This window comes from Anolis sagrei, chromosome 1 (assembly GCF_037176765.1).
Source record: "Anolis sagrei isolate rAnoSag1 chromosome 1, rAnoSag1.mat, whole genome shotgun sequence".
Classification (NCBI taxonomy): Eukaryota; Metazoa; Chordata; class Lepidosauria; order Squamata; family Dactyloidae; genus Anolis; species Anolis sagrei.
The window spans coordinates 257,395,763-257,408,697 of NC_090021.1; the positions used below are offsets into that span (position 1 = coordinate 257,395,763).

At 43.3% G+C, this 12,935-nt stretch overlaps 1 protein-coding gene across 1 annotated transcript in view; it reads right to left on the minus strand.

The window, feature by feature from the left end:
* Positions 1-6,761, minus strand: part of QSER1 (glutamine and serine rich 1) — a 51,438-nt gene extending 44,677 nt beyond the window's left edge. Inside the window, exon 1 of the mRNA XM_060766529.2 lies at positions 6,368-6,761. Within this exon, the coding sequence (XP_060622512.2) occupies positions 6,368-6,516 (149 nt within the window). The 5' untranslated portion in view covers positions 6,517-6,761. The remainder of the gene's footprint in view (positions 1-6,367) is intronic.
* Between the last annotated feature and the right edge of the window lie 6,174 nt (positions 6,762-12,935).

A 12,935-nucleotide genomic window follows, 5' to 3' on the forward strand; every position in this document is an offset into this window, starting at 1 on the left:
AATGTCCTATAAGACAAATGATTTCTAGTCTTGCAAAATGGACAGTGTTTAAGTTGGGGGGAAAGATCACATCAGGCTAACAATGTAATTTATTTTGTAGAAATATACTGCAGAAAGAAAAGACTATATATTTGCATACACGGAGGCCCAGTACTATAAACTAGCATTCAATAACATCTTCATGTTGGGTCACACATTGCACAAAGCAGTCATGTCTTCTTGATTGCATTAATTCTACATTTCCTGACAATTTTAGTCCCCAATCACTTCTGAGTTTGGATAGATCATTATAACCTTGCTAGGATATTATCTTGCTTGTTGAAGGGAGCTGTGACCTCAAGAGCCTGCATCCATTTGTATGTTCCCTTTGGAAAAAAGTGATAAAAAGCACAAGTTGGTGTAATTCGTGGGTAGTTACAGCTCTACCAGTGTGACTTACACCTGAATACCCATTCATTCTTTAAACTTACTCACCTAGAACCAGTTGCAATCTTTAAGAAAATGACTCCTACTTCTCACAAGGTGGTTATGATAACCTGAGTTCCTTGAAAAAAGAGCAGGATATAAACGTATTTTCTAAAATTTATGAACTATTCTTTCCTAACCTATTTTTTTACCGGAATCTGTCTCATTCTCAATAGAATTTATGCCTGATCTGAAACCAAATATAAGGGAAAGACTAAGAAAATAATATTCCCACAACTATATATGTGATGTCTGATTTGTTTTTTAAATGTCAACAACTTAAGTTTTGCTCTCTCCCCTGAACTTCAGCAGTAAAAAATACTAGGAAGTAAATTGAAGAAAACCAGAAAAAATATTTGTGGAAATTTAATATTCAGCTTTAGTAGACTTGGCCCCATTGCCACTAACAAGATCATACAAAGAATATGACTATCTTTTGGATATTAGATTTCACATTTCTGCTACAGAAAGTCATGACTGACTTCCTATATGAATTTCCATCCTATTCATCTACATATCTGAGCAGAACTGGAAGTAACGACAAAAACAAAACAGTTGCTTATCTTGTAACTCCAAACCACACAGCATGAATTGAAATATGCACTGTGGTAATTAGAGGAGCATAGATTTATGATTGGCAAATACAGCAGAACTCTCTCTCTTAATATTCACAGCTCTTAAAAGCCCCCTCCTTTCCCCAGAACAGGAAGTCAAATGGCCTGTAGTAATTCTTGCGCTTAAGAGCAGATGACAGCCTTTCCTGTCTACCCCAATACACAGGCAACCCCTGCATCGCTCTGGATCTGCTACACTTAGGCAGAAAGGAAACGCTTATGGTGACTGTCAAATCAACAAACAGTTAAGAGTGCCCTTAAAGATTAATCAATTTTTTGTGACAACTCTCTTTTTTAAATATATCACCATTCTGGAATGGATTTTAGTATCAGCATAAGCATGAATCTGTGACCACATGTTATGCTACTGCTAATAGGATATGTTTTATCACACACAAATATTGCAATTCAAAGAGCAGCAGAAGGCAAATAAAATGCTCTTATCTCAAAATACAGTTAGTGGTTCTGTACAAACATGTCTTATATCCTGGAAGAATATGGAGTAAACAGTATCAGTTTCCTTGGGCTGACTACTATTTCAATGTTTATGCGTGTTATTCAGATTAAAGTACATGGTATTGCTTCAAAACCTAGTAGAAATTTCTTGACACTCCATTTAAAAATAAAATAAAAGAAATCAATTTAGGGCAGATTAGTTAAATTTGGGAAGAGAATCATGTAGCCCTCCACAAACTGTTGGGACTACCACAATCCCCCATCACTGACTAGAACTGCTGTGAAACACCTGCAACATCATCTGGAACCCCCATGAATCCCATTCAACTCTGACTGTTAATTCCAACAGAAGCACTATATACATATATGTCTAAGTTGATATTGTGTATAAATTGAAAGCATGTTTTGGGGCTTACATTATGGATTTTGATATGACCTGTGGATAAGTCAAGGATCACTTCATGGAGAAGTGAAAGCACCAATGTTGACCCAGCAGCTATCCCTAACTGTCATTGCCATTTCCCCTTCTAGGCATTCAAAAAGTCCATAAGGGGTGCCACAGCAGAGATTAGAGGGGGTCAGTACTTCTTTTAGGATATCCCAGAATGGACTACGCTCTTGCCTATCACAACTTGACTCAGAGAAGGAAAAGTTTCCTTTTATATAAGAGTTAAGGTACAGTACTCACACTGACCCATGGATACGCTGACTCAGGTGTTTTGTGTTTATTTTTTCACTAAAATTTCTAGACTTATAGAGGAATATATAGGATCCAACAAATCCATGAAAACTTGGTAAATCAAAGCAGAGATAAATTCCACCAATTCAGTGGGCCCAATTTACTTGTACTACAGTCTACAAGATAGCACTGAAAGCCAATTCATCAATAAGAAAGAGGAAAATACTGCCACTCTCAGGAGAACTCTGAAGTTTAACTTTAAAAAAAATCCTTGGAAACAAGTCATCCACCCACTTCAACAGTGGCTGTTGAAGATGGAAAGTTAACTGCAAAATAAAATAAAATAATATGTTGAAAGTGATGAAAACACATCCTAAGAAGAAATACTATCAGTAACTGACAATGCTTTGTAATATTTTGTTGGAGGATTCCCATATTCCCTCTATAATAACATAGTGATTATTACATAAACAAGGGATAAGTCTATCCTGTGTAAATTAAGAGTGTTTTTATATATATATATAAATGTAGCCATGTGAACTGCAGAACAATGGCAGCATAGAAGTGAGGAAATTCTGGAGGCATTTTCTTATTATTAATTCTGAATTACAAAAACAGTAGTTCTGTGCTTCTTCTTAATTTGAAATAAAAAGGACCAGTAATAAAAAGTGATGTTTCTGCATATATGAGAGAACAGCTAAAAATAGCAAGCATACCAGAAAAGCAAAAAAAGGCCACCTGAAAAATATTCCCTTCTATCATTATGAAATCCTGTCTTTATGTGTGTGATCAATAGAAGTCCTCCATCTCACCAGTTACCATTGCTTTTTCTCTATTCTAGGCTGTTAGAGACAAGTCTGTACAATTACTGTTCTCAGTTCTATCATTTTGCAAATGTTTTTTAAGTTACTAGATTATTACAATGCCTTGTTTGGATAATGTTATGACACTAGCCATCAGTACAAAAATTATTTCACTCTTGATTTAGGAAAGGGCAGACAAAGTTTCCTTGACAAAAGAACAAAAAGCGAAGACCATACACTGTAAGCTCCCTACTCCAAGAACCTACTGCATTATGTGTCATTCACCGGTCAAAATGGCACCTAATAAATCAATGCAAATGCAAACTCTGCAGACAGTCAGGTTCACATTTTGTTACATGCCCCATTTGTGCCATGCTGACTTTTAACCATGCTTCAGGTTCACTGTAAAACACCTGCAAAACAACTTGCACAATACCTCAATTGTCCTAGGGAATACAACTGACTCTTCATTAAATATATCATTACAACAACATTAAGGACATATATAATAGACCATTGTATTTTAAAATTTGCAGTATAGTAGAGCCTTCCTTTCCTGCTATAGATAACAAATTGTTTCAGAGAAAGTATCAAAGATCCTATTCAGTTCATCAAGTTTTATTTTTCCAGCCTTTGAGGGATGAATACAGTCAGCTCTCCACACCCATGGATTCAACTATCCATGGTTTAATTTTTTTTTAAAAAAAAGTACCTTTGATTTTGCCATTTTATATGAGGGACAGAATTCTACTACACCCGTGCTTCTCAACCTGTGGGTCCCCTGATATTTTGGCCTTCAACTCCCAGAAAACCTAACAGCTAGTGAAGCTGAGATTTCTAGGAGTTGTAGGCCAAAACACCTGGGGTCCAACAGGTTGGGAACCATTGTACTACCCTAATGTATATAACATGACTTGTGCATCCAAGGATTTTGGTATCTGCAGGGGTTCTGGAACGCCAACCTCAGTGGATACCAAGGATCTCCTTGGAGCACGTATACACTGTGTCATGAATGCAGTTTGGCTGCACATTAACTGCCATGACTGAATGCCTTTATTTCGTGTCAGGAGCAACTTGAGAAACTGCAGGTGTGAGAGAATTGGCCGTCTGCAAGGACGTTGCCAAGAAGATGCCCGGATGTTTTGATGTTTTGCCATCCTTGTGGGAGGGTTTTCTCATATCCCCACATGGGGAGCTGGAGCTGACAGTGGGAGCTCAACCTGCTCTCCCTGGATTCGAACCACTGACCTCTTGGTCAGCAGTCTTGCCAGCACAATGGTTTAAGCCATTGTGCCACCAGGGGCTTCACTTAATGCCTTGGAATCCTGGGATTTTGCAGTTGGATGAGGCAGGAAGACTCTTTGGAAGAGACTGATAAAATCTACAAATCCCAGGGTCCCATAGCATTGAGTCAGGGCAATTAAGATGGTGTCAAACTTAATTCTACCTTTGGTCAAACTGATTTCTAAGCTATAGCACACAAGCATTTATTTATAATGCTTGTGTGCTATGAATTCTATATCTAGAATACCATAATTGATTTTTTTTAATTTACCACTGAATTCTATATCTAGAATACCATAATTGATTTTTTTTTAAATTTCATGTCATAAGCATTGCATAAGTAAAGGTAAAGGTTTCCTCTTGATATTAAGTCCAGTCGCATCTGACTCTGCGGGTGGTGCTCATCTCCAAAGAGCTGGTAGACACCTCCAAGGTCAGGTGGCCAGCATGACTGCAGGGAGCACTATTACCTTCTCACTCGAGCAGTACCTATTGATCTACTCACATTTGCATGTTTTCAAACTGCTAGGTTGGTAGAAGCTGAGGCTAACAGCAGGAGCTCACCCCGCTCCCTGAATCCAAACCACCAACCTTTCAGTTTGCAATGTCAGCAGCTCAGCAGTTTAACATATGTATAAAACTGATAAAAATAGAAGGAGCATAAGCGGCTAAATAATGTTGACCAAAACTGGGCAACAGTGACCTCTTTGTCTATAGCTTTAAACAATTCTTCCTCTGTACATGAGGCAGGGCATTGTGGACAAGCATACAGGTTCAGTGTTGTTTGTTCTGCTCCACAGTCATGCAATAATAGTTGATGGCACAATAACATCCAAATAACTTAAGCTAAGATGAGCTCGGAGCAGTCTCCTGTTCAGCCATGGGCAAACATGGCTCTGGGATCCGGCTTTTGTCTAGTAGAGCTTTATAGATCAAAACCAGCACTTTGAATTGAGTTCGGAAGTGGATCGGCAGCTAGTGGAGCTGACACAACAAGGGGCTGTATGTTGCTCCAGTTAGTAATCTGGCTGCGGCCCGTTGGACTAGTTGAAGTTTCCTAACAGTCTTCAAAGGCAGCCCCATGTAGAGTGATAGACCATGAAATTGCTCATCAAGGTGGCTAATTGCAACATTCAAACCTGCCTCAAGCAGAGAAGAGTTCTTTCTCCACCCTGGACATTCCACAGACATATAAACCCCATTTTCCTAATTTCCAACAGATCTCACGATCTCTGAGGATGCCTGCCATAGATGCAGGCGAAACGTCAGGAGAGAATGCTTCTGAAACATGGGCCATACAGCCCAGAAAACTCACAGCATCTCTGTGGGGATGTTGAAATCGATGGCTGCCTGGTGGATGGAGATGAGATTCCTAAGCGATGGCCTGCCTGTCCACGTTTCCCCCACAAACTCCCATGCCTCGTCCTTCCCTCCATTCACAAGCAGAGCCACACCTTCTTTCTTTCAGACCTCCCTTTATCACGAGGGGGGAGACAAGGAAAGATCCTTCCTTCCTTCCTTCTTGCCTTCCTTCCTTCCTCCAAGCGAGCAGGAGGCACTCCGCCTGGGCTTCCCTTCCTTCCTTCCTTGGCAACGCGAGAAGTAAACATGAACTCTTGAACCCTGAGCCGCACACCTTGAGAGCAACAAAAGAGTCGCTTCCCTTGCTCACAGGCAGTTGGAAACAAACAACAATATCAATACATAATAATGGGAGTCCGGATCAGAGCACTGCTCGCTCCGCATCCCTTGAGGGCGGGAGTGGTGGGAAACGCGTGTGTCTCAAGAGAGATTAAAAAAGCGTGCCTTGGGGGCGACATAATATTCTCTATTTTAATATGACCACAAGCCCTCCACTATTTTATTTACCTCGTGCCCCAATAGTGGCGTGGGGAGGGAGGGAGGAAAGAGGGCCGCGGCCTCCCCAACTCCCCTCAGAATCCCCTCACGAAACCAGGCCTCGCCTGCATCCCCGGCCTTTCCTGGCGCTGGCGCCCGCCCGCCCGTGCCCTCTTCAGGAACAGACCTCCCACCCTCTCGGCTTCTTCCCTCGCTGCCTTCTTTACCTGGGCTTGAGGCTGCTGGTGCTGGCGGCCCGCTCGTAGGCCCAGGCGGCGGGAGGGCTGGGTTGCGAGCTGGCGGAGGACGAGGAGGAGGAGGAAGACGCCCGCGGGTCGGCGAAGGAGGGGGCCGCGGGGTAGCTCCTGTCCATCATGGAGGGAGGGAGGGAGAAGGAGAGGAGCAAGAGGGGGGCGTTTGTGTGCGAGGGGAGGCTATGGCTGCAAGGGGAGCTGGGCCTCCCCCTTCAGTTCCCGCTGCTGGGCCTCAGGGAAGCGGCCCCGGCAGTTGGCGGCGGAGAGCGGGCCCGCTCCGGGTGAGCCATGTCGGGCGGCCGCTTCCTGGGATGCTCCTCCCACCCGGCCGCGCTTGGCTGGGACTCTCCTTGGGCTCCAGAGCAGGAGGAGGAGGAGGAGGAGGAGGAGGAAGAGAGGCTGCTGCTGCTGCTGCTGAGGGAGGCTGCTCTCCCTGATGCCTCTCACTCGCTTGCAAGGAAAGTGAGGCGTAAATTGGAGGAGGAGGAGGAGGAAGAGCCAGGACCTCTGGAGAGGACGACGCCCTGCTTGGATGCCGTGAAAAGGGCCTGGAGTCATATAGGGCCCCCTCCCCAGGCTCATCGTAGCCACAAGGGGCAGCTACACCGGGGGATTCATGCAGGTTGACTTCACTTTGGACTGCCACAGGTTCAGTTAAGCTGAGGTTTCCTAACTCTCAGGGTTCCACAGGGCAGTTCAATAGATGCCAAGCTGACTTACACCTACAATGCAGACCAGGCTTGGGCAAACTTTGGCCCTCCAAGTGTTTTGGACGCCAACTCCCACTATTCCTAACAGCTTCAGATCCCTTCCTGTTCCCCTCATGGGCAAACTGGCCCTCCAGGTGTTTTGGATTCCAACTCCCACAATTCCTAGTAGCCTCAGGCCCCTTTCCCCCCTCAGGGGCAAGGTTTGGCCTTCCAGGTGTTTTGGACTCCAACTCCCACTATTCCTAGCAGCCTCGGCCTGTTCCTGTTCCCCTCATGGGCAAACTGGCCTTCCAGGTGTTTTGGATTCCAACTCCCACAATTCCTAGTAGCCTCAGGCCCCTTTCCCCCCTCAGGGGCAAAGCTTGTCCTTCCAGGTGTGTTGGACTCCAACTCCCACAATTCCGAGTAGCCTCAGGCCCCTTTACACCCTCAGGGGCAAACTTTGGCCTTCCAGGTGTGTTGGACTCCAACTCCCACTATTCCTAGCAGCCTCGGCCTGTTCGTGTTCCCCTCATGGGCAAACTTTGGCCTTCCAGGGCCCTTCCTTTCCCCCCTCATGGGCAAACTTTGGCCTTCCAGGTGTGTTGGACCCCAACTCCCACTATTCCAGCAGCCTCGGCCCGTTCCTGTTCCCCTCATGGGCAAACTTTGGCCTTCCAGGTGTGTTGGATCCCAACTCCCACTATTCCAGCAGCCTCGGCCCGTTCCTGTTCCCCTCATGGGCAAACTTTGGCCTTCCAGGTGTGTTGGACCCCAACTCCCACTATTCCTAGCAGCCTCGGCCCGTTCCTGTTCCCCTCATGGGCAAACTTTGGCCTTCCAGGTGTGTTGGACCCCAACTCCCACTATTCCAGCAGCCTCGGCCCGTTCCTGTTCCCCTCATGGGCAAACTTTGGCCTTCCAGGTGTGTTGGACCCCAACTCCCACTATTCCTAGCAGCCTCGGCCCGTTCCTGTTCCCCTCATGGGCAAACTTTGGCCTTCCAGGTGTGTTGGACCCCAACTCCCACTATTCCAGCAGCCTCGGCCCGTTCCTGTTCCCCTCATGGGCAAACTTTGCCCTTCCAGGTGTGTTGGACCCCAACTCCCACTATTCCTAGCAGCCTCGGCCCGTTCCTGTTCCCCTCATGGGCAAACTTTGGCCTTCCAGGTGTGTTGGACCCCAACTCCCACTATTCCAGCAGCCTCGGCCCGTTCCTGTTCCCCTCATGGGCAAACTTTGGCCTTCCAGGTGTGTTGGACCCCAACTCCCACTATTCCTAGCAGCCTCAGCCCGTTCCTGTTCCCCTCATGGGCAAACTTTGGCCTTCCAGGTGTGTTGGACCCCAACTCCTACTATTTCTAGCAGCCTCTGGCCCGTTCCCCCTCATGGTCAAACTTTGGCCTTCCAGGTGTTTTGGACTCCAACTCCCACTATTCCTAGCAGCCTTTGGCCCGTTACTTTCCCCCCTCATGAGCAAACTTTGGCCTTCCAGGTATTTTGTACTCCAACTCCCACAATTCCTAGCAGCCTCAGGCCCCCTTTCCCCCTCATGGGCAAACCTTGCCCCTCCAGGTGTTTTGGTCTTCAACTCCCACAATTCCTAACAGCCTCAGGCCCCTTCCTTTTCTTAGCGGCTGAGTAGGAAAAAGAAGGGGCCTAAGGCTGTTAGGAATTGTGGGAGTTGCAATCCAAAACACCTGGAGGGCCAAACTTTGTTCATGCCTGACCCTTAGTCAGTACATTTATGTTGAAGAATAAATGTTATAATACTATTTAACACAACTTTTGTTCTTGGGTTATATAAGTGTCATTTCCTAATTGGTTCCATCATTTAAAAAACATTGGAAAAAGTTTATTAAACTACAAAAACTTTGTTTTTGTAGGAGGGACATCCCGCAGCACATTTTGCTATAATTTTTCAATGAATCTCTCTTCATCAAGTCTCAACCAATTCATCCTATAATAATAATAATAACTTTAATTTTGTACCCCGCCTCCATCTCCCCAAAGGGACTCAGGGTGGCTTACACATGGCACAAAGTGCCTAAAACAGAGCATAAAATAAACACACAATAGAATACAATAAAGTAAAACATACATCATATAAAAACAACAGGTTAAAACTCAGAACAACGCCCAATAACCTGTGGTAAAATCTATTGTAAGACATGGCCAGACTGTAAACAAGACAAAGGAATGAGATAGTGCAAGTTGTAGCTAAGGAACAAGGGCTTGAGATAAAAGTGCACAAACCTAGTTTGTGACGGCTACAAAATCGAAGTTTCTGGAGTATAACTACTTTCAAAGAAAGTGCTGCACAATTAAACAGGAATAACACTTTCAAACCAGGAAAAGAAAAAAAATGTTACATAGTGTAATAGTTTAATCAGTTACCAAATCTGTTTTTAATGGCAATTATATGGAAAGTGTCAAAGCACAGTGTTGCCAGTCTCACTTAAAAAGTTTTTCTTCTAATTTTATGACACTTCTGTACTATTACTGGTTCTTCCCTCCTATTGAAGGTGTATACATTATGTAAGAAAATTAATATATTTCAGAATTAGAAGATGTTAATGATGCATACATTTTGGGGGATTACTGTAGTTGGGATTATCCCCCTCCCCTTGCTTTTACCATCAGCTGGAAGCCTACTGAGAAGGGCTATGGATTAAGTGCTTTGGTGGAATTCTGTAATGCTTTGTGAACCTTGTGAAGCGGAAAATGTTTTCTTTGTGTGTTTACAGGTGAAACAGTCTCTGAATGTATGGAAGAGTGTGAGGTATGCATAGGCCTTTGTGATTGCACAGGCCTTGATTTAGTGAGGCTGGCAGCTTCTTCCCATCAGCCTCATTCCCTATGGAAGGTTGCTTCATACTTTACACTTTTTAAAATGCACATGAAAAATACTATGTGCTTGAAAGCCGTGTCATGTTTGGAATTGGTATTATACACTATAAAGCACAAAATAATTTAGTTTGATACTATTTTAACCATAACCCCTGGTGGTGCAGCGGGTCAAACCAATGAGCTGCTGAACTTGCTGATCAAAAGGTCAGTGGTTCAAATCCGGGGAGTGGGTGGGCTCTTGCTGTTAGTCCCAGCTTCTATCAACCTAGCAGTTCGAAAAGATGCAAATATGAGTAGATCAATAGGTACCGCTCCAGCAGGAAGGTAATGGTGCTCCATGCAGTCATGCTGGCCACATGACCTTGGAGGTGTCTATGAACAATGCCGACTCTTCTGCTTAGAAATGGAGATGAGCACCACCTCCCAGAGTCAGACAAAACTAGACTTATCTTTACATACTATCTTAACTGCCACAGCTCAATATTGTGGAATGATGGGAGTTGTAGTTTGATGAAGAGTCAACACTCTGGAAGAGGAGGCTAAAAGCCTTATATGACTACAATTCCCACATTTTATATCATAGAGATATGGCAGTTGAAATGGAGTCAAACTGTATTAATTCTAAAATGTAAATACACCCATTGATAGTTGGGTAGGTAAAAAAAAACTCTGGCTATCTTATATTATGGTTTCCAGGTGGCGGAATAAAATGCATGAACAATGTAATGTTATCAGGTGTGTGTTCACTATAGGGATGTTACTTTCAACACATGGAGTTATACTTTATGTAAAGTATTTAACCAGATAAGAGTGCAATTGATAACAGCTGCCAAGGAAAAGTATGGTTGCATGGAGCCTTCTAACACCACAAGTTGTGATATTGAACTCTTCATGGGACACACCTGATAAAGTATCATCCCTCGGCTACTCATCCTTGACCCTGAAAGAAAAGGGAACTTTTTTTGGAGGGTAACCACAAAAATCCTAGAGCAGGAGTTCAAAAATATAAGAATACCAAAATTGAATCCTGCCAGAACAGCCACAGAGCAATATCACTTTCTTGTGTACAGGTATGCCTCCGTTAACAAAATTCATGTGTTCCTAGGATTCAATTCTTTAACAAACTTTGGTACTTGAAGTAGAAATAAGATGGAAATAACTTGAAGGCACTCAACAAAAAGTATAAGACTGGGTTTCTGCACCACAAAAAAGAAGAGTAGTTCATTGTGCTTCAGCAAACTTTGTATTCCAAACTGTCATGCATGTGTGAAAGGAAACAATCAGTCAAGTAAGCCTTGCATAAGTAAACAAATTTTTTTGAATCTTATAGAGCCCACTTGAAAGCTTCCAAAACACATTCCAGAGATCCCCCAACAGTCTGTATGTACTTCTGATTCCCAGGAGAGAATGCCTCTAGACCATGGCCATACAGCCCGAAAAAACCTACAACAACCCAGATTCCCATTTTGTTTGTAAAAATATGCTTTTTCATTATGCTAGAGTAGCTGATGAGGCAGACTAATCAGCTTTCTCCTTTTCTTTTTTTAGCTCTTTACACATGCTCAGTAAGTGATTCTGGAGGCAACCATTTTCCTTGTTTGCAATACCTAAGCAGACACAGCAATAGTAGGATCACCTAGATAAGAAGCTCATTCTTTCTCAGGTCAAGCTTTATTTTACCGTTTAATACAGGCACACTGCTACAAACCAGTGCTGAAAGTCTCTTTCTCCAGTCCTTTTTCACCATCCTCCTAATGCCAATGCTGCCAAAAAATGAAAATAAAATCCAGCTAGAAGTTAGAAAAAGTGCTAGTCTGTTCTCTCATTTACAAATTTTGTAAAAAGCAGCTTTTTTTGTTAAAGGCTTTGTTAATCGAAGTATACTTATACTTTTAAAATATAAACTTACAGCATTTGCAACAGGCGCAGTTTGGGATCTTTTTGGTTAGTTTCAACTAGAGTAAACCCATTCAGTCAAAATTGATCAAAACATAGGAAAATCCCAGTGATTCAAGGGATCTATACCAGTTAGTGACACAACTCATTTTCCCAGTAGAAGACACAACCAGCTCTCTCATTGAGTAGGATTTTTTTTTCGTGCTAGGAGTGACTTGAGAATCTGCAAGTCGCTTCTGGTGTAAGAGAATTGGCTGTCTGCAAGCACGTTACCCAGGGGTCCTGCCAGCACAAGGGTCTAACCCAGTGGTTCTCAACCTGTGGGTCCCCTGATGTTTTGGCCTTCAACTCCCGGAAATCCTAACAGCTGCTAAACTGGCTGGTATTTCTGGGAGTTGTAGGCCAAAACACCTGGGGACCCACAGGTTGAGAACCACTGGTCTAACCCATTGTGCCACTGGGGGCTCCTTATTTGGTAGGATGAAGTATCTTTATCAGGAGTCAGAGGAAGGTAAAAGTAAACCCCTTAGAGTAGCTATAAGATGGGATAACTTGAAGGCACTCAACAAAAAGGCCATTTTGTGTGTTGGACCAGTGCATTTGCGCTCTGACTCCTGATTGAGTAGGATTTTTAATATTTTTAATAATTTTGTGCATGTAACAAAGTTTGTGTACATTGAGCCATCAGAAAACAAGATTGTCATGACTTTAGTCCCCCCATGTAAACAATTTTGGATATTTTGGAATTCCAGATGAAGGATACTCAACCTCTACCACAAAGACAACTCCACCACCCACAACACTTGGCTTAAGGCAATAGTTAGTTATTGCAAAATGCAGCAGTGTGGGATGGGTGTGTGCATCTTCTCTTGCCTCAGGTGTGGAGAAAACACATAATAACTTTTATTCACTGAAGAAACTAATGAGAATTCATAGCCGGAAGTATTAGACTCCAGAGAGGCCTCAACACCCTTTTTAGAAACAATGTACATTTAAGGTAATGTATTAACTTCTATAATTGTATGTGAGAGTTATTCATCAAAGCAGGACATTTTCAAAAAGGCTAGTTCAAGAAACATTATCTTCTTGTGGCCATATTTCAGTCA